The 12,624-nt window shown below is 37.1% G+C and overlaps 1 protein-coding gene across 1 annotated transcript in view; it reads left to right on the top strand.

Moving 5' to 3' along the window:
- LOC107712124 (symplekin-like) overlaps window positions 1–12,105 on the top strand; it is a 14,531-nt gene extending 2,426 nt beyond the window's left edge. Inside the window, exons 7-23 of the mRNA XM_016517268.1 lie at window positions 128–298; window positions 386–625; window positions 1,993–2,144; window positions 3,289–3,439; window positions 3,564–3,677; window positions 4,865–5,019; window positions 5,105–5,340; window positions 6,169–6,250; window positions 6,407–6,520; window positions 6,602–6,749; window positions 6,958–7,118; window positions 9,849–9,957; window positions 10,051–10,155; window positions 10,733–10,920; window positions 11,032–11,208; window positions 11,931–11,997; window positions 12,086–12,105. Coding sequence (XP_016372754.1) covers window positions 128–298; window positions 386–625; window positions 1,993–2,144; window positions 3,289–3,439; window positions 3,564–3,677; window positions 4,865–5,019; window positions 5,105–5,340; window positions 6,169–6,250; window positions 6,407–6,520; window positions 6,602–6,749; window positions 6,958–7,118; window positions 9,849–9,957; window positions 10,051–10,155; window positions 10,733–10,920; window positions 11,032–11,208; window positions 11,931–11,997; window positions 12,086–12,105 — 2,390 coding nt within the window. The remainder of the gene's footprint in view (window positions 1–127; window positions 299–385; window positions 626–1,992; window positions 2,145–3,288; window positions 3,440–3,563; window positions 3,678–4,864; window positions 5,020–5,104; window positions 5,341–6,168; window positions 6,251–6,406; window positions 6,521–6,601; window positions 6,750–6,957; window positions 7,119–9,848; window positions 9,958–10,050; window positions 10,156–10,732; window positions 10,921–11,031; window positions 11,209–11,930; window positions 11,998–12,085) is intronic.
- The last annotated feature ends 519 nt before the right edge of the window (window positions 12,106–12,624 follow it).

Below are 12,624 nucleotides of genomic sequence, written 5' to 3' on the forward strand. Positions count from 1 at the left end.
CCAAAAAAAAAGCGTACTGCCCTAATGTCAAGACTTTTAAAAGTTTAACAGAAACATTTTCATTCTTTATTTTTGCTTCCATTTCTTCTCTCCTTGTCTTCTTCACGTCCTCCTGTCCTGCTCTAAGACACCTTGTGTGAGGAGGGAAAGTTGGCTCTGGAGCAGTTGTTAAAGTTTATGGTGCACCCTGCCATCTCCAGCATTAATCTCACCACTGCACTTGGATCACTGGCTACGCTGGCCAGACAGCGGCCCATGTTCATGTCTGAGGTGGTGCAGGCATATGAGACGCTACATGGTGAGTTCCCTCCGCTGACATTATTCAGAGTCAAACACAAATCTACTACTTTATTTTGTTCTTTATCTGTTTTGTTGTGCTCCCCAGCTAACTTGCCCCCGACTCTGGCTAAGTCTCAAGTGAGCAGTGTGCGCAAGAACCTGAAGCTGCACTTGGTCTCAGTGCTGAAGCACCCCAGCAGCGTGGACTTCCAGGGCCAAATTTCCACTCTGCTGTTGGACCTTGGTATGTCTCAGAGCGAGATCACCCGCTGCACGCCAGCCACGGTACAGCCCCGTAAGAGACTCCACCATGAGCCCTATGTCGAGGGCAAGAGGATCAAGATGGGTGAGTTGCTGTTGCTGTTTTAATGAGCTGGGTGGGTCATTGTTGTGGGTCAGTTGTTGGCATTGATTGATTGATGAGGAATAATCAGGGCTTAAAGTTCTCCGGCACCATGCCGGATCTCCGGCATGCAGCGTTTGGCTGCGGAAAAAAATAATCCTACATTTTAAAAAAACTTGTTGATATCACTTTCGAGTCCATGAGTTCGCCTACCAATGGTATGAGAGGAGCACAGCTTTCATTCTCAACCAAACTAACATTACTAGCCAATTAGAATGTTTTGCTCTTATAAACATGAGACGCGCTTAATAGTATCCAACTGCAGAGTTGCCCTGATGAATGGAGAAGCGCGACAAAAAGCTGCGAGGCGCAATGGTCAAAGATATCCATCTAGCGCATATTTACATAGAATAACTAATTAAAAAGCAGCAGAGCTTTGTAAACAGCTCAGAGTAATCATGCCATCTCCATAAGAACGATATGATTGCGAGAACAAATTTACTGGGATTTTTGAAAAGGTCCTGTTCACACATGATCTCTTAATGGTAACTTACCGGTAATTTGCCAGTACTGTATGTGTGAAAGGGGCTAAGCTCTTCCTCTGTATATGCTGTGAATTTGAATTGCTTAACGTTCATCTGGAAAAATATTGTGCATTATCTCACTAGATTTGTAACGTAAATCATTTATAAACCTTTGCCAACACAAGAGAATACATCATATTTTGATATTTTATTTGAGCCTATTATTATTGCCTCATCGTTAGTTTATATATAAATAGTCATACTAAAGCCTGGTTTTCACTTAGGTCTATTTGTGTACTAAAAAATATCAGATTACTCAGTTGTCAAAATAATCAGTAGATTACTTGATTACCAAAATAATCATTAGTTACAGCCCTAGATTAGTTAAAATATTTAAAAATACAACAACTGCATTGTTTTACTATTTGTAATTAAAAGACAAATATTTTGTCAATGAACATTTCTTAAAAATAGTATTAAAATATTGTCACGTTCAAAACAAGTGAACCAAGTATCTGTATTTTGTCTCATCTCGTGAGCTAAGTGTATTGTCACACCCCTAGTGTCGATAAGCGGTGATATAGCTCATAATTTTCCAAGTGTATGATACAGCTTTCATTCTTCAGGTCAACCATATATTCATGAAAAAAACCCAGTTTGAATAAGAAAAGCAATAACTTTGCCATAGTATCCTTTCAAATGTTAAAGTTGCCACAGTCATTGCATTCTTTGCATGTGCTGCCACATCCCATCCCCGTCCCCCGCCCCGCCCCCGGAAAAAAGTTCAGACTCAGGATTTTTTTTTGCTTTAACCCCTGATTAATAATGCCTTGTTTGTGCTTGCAGAGGCCACTCTAGTGGAGGATGATGATGATAAGGAAGAACCAGCTCCAGTCGTCACCCCAAAACCATCCTCCTCCGCTGGCACCCAATCATCCATCGACCTCACTGCTGAGTTCCTGTTGCCTCTGCTGAACCCAGAGAATGTGGCCAACCTGGTGTGTACTATTTTACATTTTAATAATTAATAAACTGTTTAATTTTTTAAACATTTTAAACTATTTATAAAAAATGAAGACAAAAATATTATTTCAAATTAAAAGTATTTTAAAATTTAAAACATTCATATTTAATAATTATAGTATTGTATTTTGCTCTATAACTTACAATGCAAATATGTCTCAAATTCTTAATTTACAAACATTAAAAAGCCTAAAGCTTTATTTTGGTGGAAAACTGCAGGGAGATCTTTAAGTATGTTTAGTTGATGCTTCTCGCTATAAATATGGTAAAATGCTAAAAACATAGGCACAAAAAAATGAAAAAATTATACAAATTTGAAAATAAAAGGATCCTGGTGCATGTTTCTAAATGCACATAAGCAACATCCAACAACAGGGTTTGTGTGGAGTAGTTTTTTCTGCAAACCGAGTCACTCCGAGACACTGAAAACACAGGAAGAGTGTAAATGAACAGTGCCATGCTTTAAAGGGTTAGTTCACCCAAAAATGAAAATTAGGCTGCGTTTTACTCACCCCCGAGGCATCCTAGGTGTATATGACTTTCTTCTTTCAGACGAATCCAGTCCTGTCTTTGATCTTTCAAGCTCTATCATTTCAGTCAGCGGGTGTTGCATTTCTTCAGTTCAAAAGACCTGAAATAAAAAGCGCCCTTCCATAAAAAAAACTCAGACAGGCAGCAGAAAAAAAAACTAAATCAGTATTTTGCTTTTACATTTTATACCTGCAATTTCAATTTTATTTCTATTAATTGTGCAGTCCTTTGCATTCATTTATATTAATTTGACATTTTTCATTTCATTTATTATATTTTCATCAACTCATGAACCCCTAGCAGTTCCCTTGTGAACTCTGTTTGGTAAAATGCTGGTGTAGAGAAAAACCTGTTCGCAAGCATGTATAATAACATCAGTTTGTCCATTGTGGGACTTTTTGAAAACATCTAAAAACAATAATCATTTAAATCTAAATCAAAAGACTAAATATAAACAGTAAGTATATATGTAAAAAATTATTTGTCAAAAAAATCTTGGAAGTGTGATGAGTAGCACACAGTCTTGCTTATTACTATAACTTATATGTGTGTTAACTTAGACATTTTCTATATTTTGTTTCAATGCAGGTGCTCATCAGTATGGTTTACCTGCCTGAAGTGATGCCGGCCTCTTTCCAGGCCACCTACACACCTGTAGAATCGGCCGGCACTGATGCTCAGATCAAACATTTAGCCAGGCTGATGGCCACACAGATGACTGCGGCTGGACTGGGACCAGGTGAAGGGATTATTATTTAAAAGCAAGGAGAGATAAACTCCTTTAGTTCTTGTCAGCACAGCTGTAAAGACTGTGAGGGGGTTTGTGTAGCGTAACATTACATGACGTACATCGCACTGCACAGGGCTGGAGCTGTGTAAGGCTCGAGATGAAGAGGTGAAGGAGGAAGATGGCGGAGCGGGTGAGTCCAGCTCCAAAGACCCTCTCATCATCCGCAAACTGTCTGCTGTGTCCCTGGGTCAAGCCATATCGCACAACAAAAAGTTGTTATCGTGACAGGCCTATCTGTTCCAAAACCTAATGAGCTGCCTTGCTCTTTACGAAACACCTGGATGGCTTCCTTCTAAGGCAGGATTCTAATTAAAACACAGTCTCATAAGAAACTATTTTAGAGCTATTTACAGAGGCAGAAACCTAAATAGTTTCTAAATTTGAAGTCAAGCACGCTAAAGTTGTGACTCGCATGCCACTAAGCTAATAGTTTGATACCCTAACAAACATAAAACATAGCACAGACAAATATTCAGTAAATACTTTTGTTGTGTATGTGTGTGTCCTGCCATTACAGGACTAAGCACTATGTTCATTTACGCATGTGCAATAGGCTTGCTGCGATAGTCGGTGTTGACGGTGTTATCGGTGTTCAGCCATAATGGTTACGTCACTTGCCCACCGTGGCACTGTTCCCCACCGTCGTTTTGCTTTTTTGTAGTAATAAAAATAATTTAGTTCAGTTAGAGAACAGACACTACAATTAAAAGCTGAACACGGCTGCTCAATGCAGCGTGCCGAACGACAGTCGCATCTCAGATTTCATTTATTACGTGAGGAGAGTGAGTCGAGCTGACTGACAAGAAGAGTGAGGTGAGAAAGACAAGACGATGGCGGAAGATTTGGTTTTGAAACGAAATGCAAAAGTACCTGTTTTAAAAATATTTTGGATTTTGAAAAGCCTGTTGGCCGATTATCTAAGGTGATTTTGGAAGTTTTTTTAAACATTTGTTTCTTATTTATTTGGTTCCGCCGTGTTGGCTGATTTTCCGTTTTTTTATATTTAAACTTAACAAATAACTGTGTAAGTTATTTGTCATTTTATATTAGCATGGTGTGTTTTATTCGTTTTGTTAATAAGTAAAATTTTCAATGTTTAATAAGTGAGTTTGCTGTACTGTTTTGTTGTTGTCCATTCAATCAATTAACGCCGAACTGCCGCTAATTCGAAAGTGAAAGTAAAATGCGCACATGCATTTACAAGCTATTTAAAAGCGAAGAAAAGTGAGGAAAAGAGGGAAGACTACCCACGAATAATTTTGCTGTGGCGGCCCCTAATGGGAACAGCAGCAATGTTGTATTTGTGTGTTGTTTCTAGTTTTAATCATCTAGCTGGATAGATTGTCTCTTTTTTTTCTCCCCATTAACCCTCATTCAGAGCTCCTGGGGCCAGTGGCAGAAAAAAAGTGTTCAAATTGGCTGACGTGGTGCAGCCTTTCTCAGAGGCTCAGATCGAGAAACTCGCCAACATGGCCATCAAGCGGATCCTTCAATCAGAAAAGGCCATTGCACAGAGTGGGAAGTCCCATGTGAGTCCCATTTTGGGTGCTTGCTACCTCAGCCACTCTATCCGTTCTACTAAGTCCACATCTCTGTGTTTTAATCTTTTCCCAGGTCCGTGTGAAGTTGCTTGCACGGTTGGTGACCCAGTTTGAGGATGGGAAGAAAAATGACTTGTTGCAGTTTATTTTGGAGGATATGCGGGGCAGAAGTGAGCTGGCCTTTTCTCTGCTGTTCCATGAGTACAATGAATACCTGAGTCAGCAGCCCTCGGGCTCTCTGGACAGCTATGAGCACTGTCTGTTCACACTGCTGTCCGGCCTGCAGGAGAAACCTGAGCAGAGGGATGGGTGAGAATCACCTCATAACACCACAAATTATTCATCAGCATGATACAATCAGTGAATTAAAATAATGAATCAGAATGATAAAGGTGGAACTTTTTTTTCGCTTGCAGATATGACAGTGCTCATACATTAGGAGAGTCTTTTTGTCACCTGAATCCCTTTGACCTAAAATGCTTATTTAAAGTCCTCTCTCAGTTAATATTTCAGTAATTTAACACATTTGCATGTCAATGGTTCTCTGTTGGTAAATGGTCACGTGACATGCAAGTAAACAAATATTTAATCTTTTTAGTATTTTTTTTATTATTTATTTATTTTCATTTTTATATTTAATTTAATTATTAGCTTATAGTTAACTCTCAAACTCCAGTTTGGCAGAGCCTGTCATGAATTGTACTGCATTTATCTTTGAATGGGTAACATTTAGGTTAAAGATGCATAATGTGTAATTATTTTTTTTACATTTTTGGTTAAAATTGTAGTAATCTTCTAATGAAAGTGCATATTTTATTTCTTTTAAGTTCACCATTTTAAATTTCCTTCATTAGTGCATTTTAATTGTCCTAAAGTGTGACAAATGAATATTTAAAAGTACAAATATTCCAGGTAGTTTTTCAATTAATGAGATAATGAAATCTACATCAATAAGAAATTATGGCTTTGGATGGAGTTTAGCATGTCACGCCACAGGACATTTGAATTTCCCGAATGTATTTCATATGAATTTGCCAGCTACACTAATTCGGTGCTTGTTTTATGTGAACTAATAAAAATGTGTATTTTGATATGTTTAAAATTTTTGTAACTATTCCTGAATTTCATTTATCACAGGCTTTTCACCAAGCTTGTGTTGGAGGCTCCGGTCATTACAGACTCTGCACTGGAGGTGATTCAACGCTACTGTGAGGACGAGGTTAGCCACACTACTACACTTAACCCCCATTACAAGTTTCTGATGCCATCATTTACAGTGTTTTCTTCTCGACAAGCAGCGTGTCATCATCTGCATATACATTTACATATAAAATGTTCTTGTAAGAAACTCTAATGTTCCATATTTGTCTTTCAGTCACGTGTTTACCTGGGCATGTCCACATTAAAGGAGCTTATCCTCAAACGCCCCTCCAGACAGTACCAGTACCTCAATGTCCTTCTGAACCTCAGCTCTCACGAAAAAGAAAAGGTTAACCTCTAAGCATCTGTCATTCATTGTTTCATTAATTAAGTTCATAGCAGTATAATAACAATCCCCACTGATGTTCAGGTGCGGTCCACTGCTCTCAGCTTCATCAAGCGCATGTATGAGAAGGAACATCTGAAGGACTGCATTGAGAAGTTCGCTCTGACCTACATGCAGTTTCTGGTCCACCCAAACCCACCTTCTCTTCTGTTTGGAGCAGGAGAGGATACAGGTTCAAAGACTTTTCCTAGGCTTCAGATCTATCACTTTTTTATATATAATTGAGTAGGGTTATGGTCTATTTGCTCATACTTGTGTATTAAATATACTTTAATTTAGAAAGTAACTTGAAACTATGATAAAGTAGTGTAAAATGAACTCACTGGTGTACTGTGCTCTAAAACATTGTTGACTTTGTTCCATCCTTCATCCGTTTTCAGAGGTGGCGGCTCCCTGGACAGAGGAGACAGTGCGGCAGTGTCTTTACCTCTATCTCTCCCTCCTTCCCCTCAACCATTGTCTGGTGCACGAGCTGGCTGCCGTCTACACCGAGGCCATCGCCGACATCAAACGCAGTGTGCTCAGGGTCATTGAACAGCCTGTAAGACCTTCTCTTCCACTAATGCCTCTCATCCATAACTGAATTTTTTCAAACAGGTTTTTTCAAGGGCTGCCCCTTAATATTCGACTAACCATTAGTTGACCAGAAGAGGCTTAGTCGGCCAAAATTTTATTAGTTGCTCACTGCATGACAGAGGTGCCGGTTCGGCTACTTGCTCTTAAAATACTCTGTCATCTTTCGAATCTGTAAAGACTACGTTTATTTGTGTGTACTCACAATAACAACAAAACATTGTACTATTGTAAAATAATGAAAGCAAACAGGATGCGCTTTCTGCCGTCTCAGTCTCTGTGAACTTGAGCGCTAAACTACAAAACTCCATGTTTGCTTGCCTTACAGACATGAAAAATATATCTATAGAGAGTGAAATGTAAAATTCTAATGGAAAACAGTAGGGGTGTAACGGTACACGTATTCTTACCATATGGTTCACGGGGCAAATTCCAAATGGAAGTGATCATCCCTATGCCTTTGAAGGGCCCGGACTGGCCATCGGGAGCACCGAGAGAATTTCCAGTGGCCTGGCGGCTGATTTGGCCCGCTGCCCTGTTTTTTTTAATTGTTTTTATTATTATTATTTATATTTTATATTTATGCCTTCTCAATGTACCAAAGTGATTATTTCCGATTTTTTCATTCGATAATAAGTCATATATCGGTTAGTCTTGACTGGCAGCGCTGCGCTATACGAATCAGCTCACGTCTGTTCCGCGCTTCCGTCAAACGGTTCTGAACAGAACCGATGCGCAGGACTCGATGAAAGAGAGAAAGCGGCCAGAAGAAGCAGTGAAATGTAGCAACCTCACTGACCTGTTCAGGGCTTCAAGTGCGGGTCAGTTTCATTTGTAAATACGCTAGATAGTTTTGTCTTTATTAACCTAGTTGAGTAATAAACTGCTAGTATCTGTTAGGCTATCAGTAGCACCCCATTATTATCATCATTCAGAATGCTGTGCTAAAGGACATCTATATCGATTGTAAAGTTACATTAAAAAAAATTAGCAGAGACAGATATTCACATGGATTTATTGTACAGGGAGGAAGGGAGCTAGAGACAGCAACACAAAAATAATGATAATGAGTCACAGCATTAAATAGTGTGTTCAGTATTAGAATTTTTCAACAAATATATTGTACTAATTTTGACATTTAGGCACTTTAGAAAATGTTTTAATACACAGTCAAAAGGTTTTGATCAGTAAGATTTGAGCAGTCTCTTCTGCTCACCAAGCCTGCATTTATTTGAACTAAAATACAGCAAAAACGGTAATATTGTGAAATATTTTTATATTTAAAATAACTGATTTCAATTTGAATTAGTGCTGTCAAACGATTAATCGCATCCAAAATAACAGTTTTTGTTCACATAATATATGTTTGTGTACTGTGTATATTTATTATGTATATATAGATACACACACATACAGTATATATTTTGAAAATATTTACATGTGTTTACATGTATATATTTATATTCATATAATTTATATTATATTTAATGAGGAAATTACATCGCTTCCTTTGCCAAGTGCATTCCAAACGACTACATGATGGCACGCACGTGCCCTGCTCACTCCAAAGTCCCCACTCCAAGGGGATAGGGATGATCACTTCCATTTGGAATTTGCCCCGTGAGCCATACGGTACGAATACGTGTACCGTTACACCCCTAGAAAACAGATATTCTCAGATTATGTAATCCGTATGAAACATGCATACAGGCGCATCCAGTCTGCGGAGATGACGAGTCAGTGTCGCCGAGTTCATCTCTTAAACCGAAAACAAATAAAGCACTAGTTTATCAATGAATTATTAAAATGTTAATGCAGCCTCCTTGCTGTATTTCCCTGACACATTCATTTCTTCTGCCGGTGTGCTGTGGCAAGCTTTACACGTGTGCTTGAGCGCTTATTAGGCAATGTAGGCAATTAAAGGCTCATTATTATGATTTAAATAGTTTATTAATAAGCATGCAATTAAACGACTAATGTTTCAAATGAACGACTATTAGTCGACCAGACAAATCTTTAGTTGAGGGCAGCCCTAGTTTTTTCCATCTTATTTTTATTTTATTTGTTTGTGTGCACGTCATGTGTACTAAAATAGCATGATAACTGAACGGAATTAAATTAAATTTGCCTTGTATGTGGCTTTGGGAAAGGGAGCGTTCTGATTTCTTTTGCTGGCTAAAAATTTGTGGACACCCTTGTGGACAAAATGTGTCATTGTTTTTATTTTATTTTGAATGCATATATCTGTTAAAAGTTTATTTTGTCAGTGTTTTAGGAGTACACTACAGGGTTATTTTAGTAATATTTATATACTATTGAAGTAGTTATTTATATTTTGAATTAGAATTTATTTTTAAATCAATGCTATGTTTTTTATTCTTTGAATTTTAATTTTAGTTTTATGTGCTTCCGTCATTATATAGCTTCAGTTATTCAGTTTTATTTCAGTACTTCATATATATTTATTTGTTTATCTATATTTAGATTTTATTGCAGCTTTACGTCAATTAACAAAAATTTGTAATAGTTTTAATTTTAGTTAATAACATCATTGTACACTAGCATAAAACTGGCTTCACAACTAACAGATATGGACTAAAAGAAAAAAAACTCTTAATTGTGATTGCATTTAAAACAGTTCATTTATGATCATTTTAATAGTTTTGGTTTAATAGTTTTTTCATCAATGTTTTTATAGATAAGAGGAATGGGAATGAGCTCTCCTGACCTGCTGCTCCTGGTGGAGGACTGTCCTAAAGGAGCGGAGACGCTGGTCACTCGCTGTCTGCACATACTCACTGATAAAGGTGTGTGTGTGTGTGTGTGTGTGAAAGTGAATGTGTCTATATGCATCTCTGTATAGTAAATGCTGCCCTTTGTGGATTGTTTCGTGTTCACAGTGCCTCCATCTCCTGAGCTGGTGGAGAGGGTGAGGGATCTTTATCATAAGCGAGTGCCAGATGTTCGTTTCCTCATCCCGGTGATCAATGGCCTGGAGAAGGTTTGCCTCATGTCATCTGTCCTACTTAAAAATAAATATTTAAAATAAAATAATTAATTAATCAGACAGATTTCTTTAATTAATCACAATTAATTGCACCTAACATTGACATTTCAAACACATTCACATTGGATCTGCAAACTAATGTGGAAACAACATAAGTTCAATAATTGGAATATTTGAATATTTGTAATGGCATCTCTTCATTAAGTCATGTCAAAGAAGGCAAGTATCGCTGATATTGATGCCTTTTATGATTTTTTTCCACTTTCTGGGTATAAAATTCGTAATTATAACTAGTCATCATTTCAGTATAATTGAAAGCCAGGCCTAAATTGCAAATTACTTGCTTTATATTTTATTTCTTAAGTGAAAAATGATGTTATTTGTATTAATGTGGCCTCTAGTTTAATTAGTTGAATTTATTGTAGTTTATATTTAATTAAATATATTAATAATCAAAATGTAAATGGCTCCAACATAGTGGGGAATCTGTCACTGCCTCTTTTGCTTTCCTTGTCATTCTTTTTAATGTTTTATTTTTTTCATCACTTTCCATGTTGTTCTCTTTTCCTCTGTAGCCACTAACCTGTGTTTTGGGGAGAAGAACGTGTACACCTCTGAGGTGCTGGCTGTGGTGATGCAGCAGCTGATGGAGCAGACCCCTCTCCCCATACTGCTGATGCGTACGGTCATCCAGTCCCTCTCTATGTACCCTCGCCTGGCCGGCTTCGTCATGAACATCCTAGCCCGACTCATTCTCAAACAGGTCAGTGGACCGAACCCTGTATCACTGCTCATTATCGACGCAAGTTCTCATACATAATCTCATCATACTCATCTCTCATTGTAATCTTTTGCTGATTGACTGATTGTACAGGTGTGGAAGTATCCTAAAGTGTGGGAGGGCTTTGTAAAGTGCTGCCAGCGCACCAAACCCCAGTCCTACAACGTTCTCCTCCAGCTGCCTCCACCACAACTGGCTAGTGTGTTTGAGCGCTGCCCGGAGATGAGGGAGCCTCTCCTACAGCACGTTCACTCCTTCACCCCTCACCAAGTGCGTATCACAAAACTTGCAGGTTTTGTCCCAAATAGGTGTTATCTGGGAAATGAATGGTCAGTGAGGCCTGTCATCTGTATATACGGTGTACACCTGTGTTATTGTCAACTGAAACTCTTAAAAACTGTTTAAATTCATTCAAATGAAGCTGAGATAAAATCGAAATATTAATGAAAATGAGAAATGTTCATAAAATACATTTGAAATAATAAAATGACAAAATTAACTTGAAGTCAAATAGAAATATAAAAATGACAAAGCACATATAATGACTAAAATTAAATTGAATACTAAAAATATAAAAATAAAAGCTTATTCAAAATATTAATATGTACTAATATTATAGTATATTATAATATTCGTTTATAAATGTTAATAACAAAAACATAAAATGTCTAAAACTTCAACTAAAATTGAAAACCACATAAAATAAGTTTTTTATTAATTTTATATTTATTATAATATTTATAAATGTTATGTAAAAACATTTATGTATATTATTATTATTGTTTTAGAGGATACATGAAACATGTACAGTATTTTTTTTTCATTGTATCATAATGCTATTCCAAAACATGGATATAAACAGGATGAAGTGGAAATAGTTTGTGTTAAGTCTTTTAGAAGAGAAAACCTGTTACCTGTAACTTCTTAAACCTGTTATACATTTCACTTCTAAATGATTTTGATTTATGCGTGTTGTTTTATTGTTTCTGTAGCAAGCCCACATTCCAGCATCTCTTATATTCTGTCTAGAATATATTTCTGGCCTCTGCATCACATCTGGTTCATTAAAGGGATACTCCACCCAAAAATTACAATTCTCTCATTTACTCGCCCTCATGCCATCCCAGATGTATATTACTTTCTTCAGATCAACACAAAGATTTTTAGTGCATATAATGCAAGTATACGGGACCACTTCAGAAACCACACAAAGTGAACACAACGGTAAAGTTAAAAAAAACATTAGTATTTGTATGTTTCTTACACACACCTATTGTTCCAGTACGGGTTATATGGGTTACTGTTGTCTTCTCTTTGTGTAGTTTTTGAAGAATCATCTTTGCACATGCCGTACACTTGCATTATATGCAGAAAGATTATTTTTTTCTAAAACTCTTAGTTCGTGTTCAGCTGCAGAAAGAAACTCGTATACAGATGGGATGGCATTAAGGTGTAAAGGATTTTTTTTGTGTTCCACTGTGCTGCATTTTAATTGTTGTTGTTGCAGATAGATTTGCCATTGCCACTGCGTTTTGTTTTCTCCCTTTAATCAAACCTTTGTATGTCTGTCTGACAAAACATTTTATGCTGTTTATTTTTAAGCAATTTCACTTTGCATTGAGAAGATGGTTCAATATGAAACAAGAATCTCCTTTTTTTTTTTTTTTTGCTTGGTTTCTTTTTTTT

This window comes from Sinocyclocheilus rhinocerous, unplaced genomic scaffold, assembly GCF_001515625.1.
Source record: "Sinocyclocheilus rhinocerous isolate Xijiao unplaced genomic scaffold, SAMN03320098_v1.1 scaffold1319, whole genome shotgun sequence".
Lineage (NCBI taxonomy): Eukaryota > Metazoa > Chordata > Actinopteri > Cypriniformes > Cyprinidae > Sinocyclocheilus > Sinocyclocheilus rhinocerous.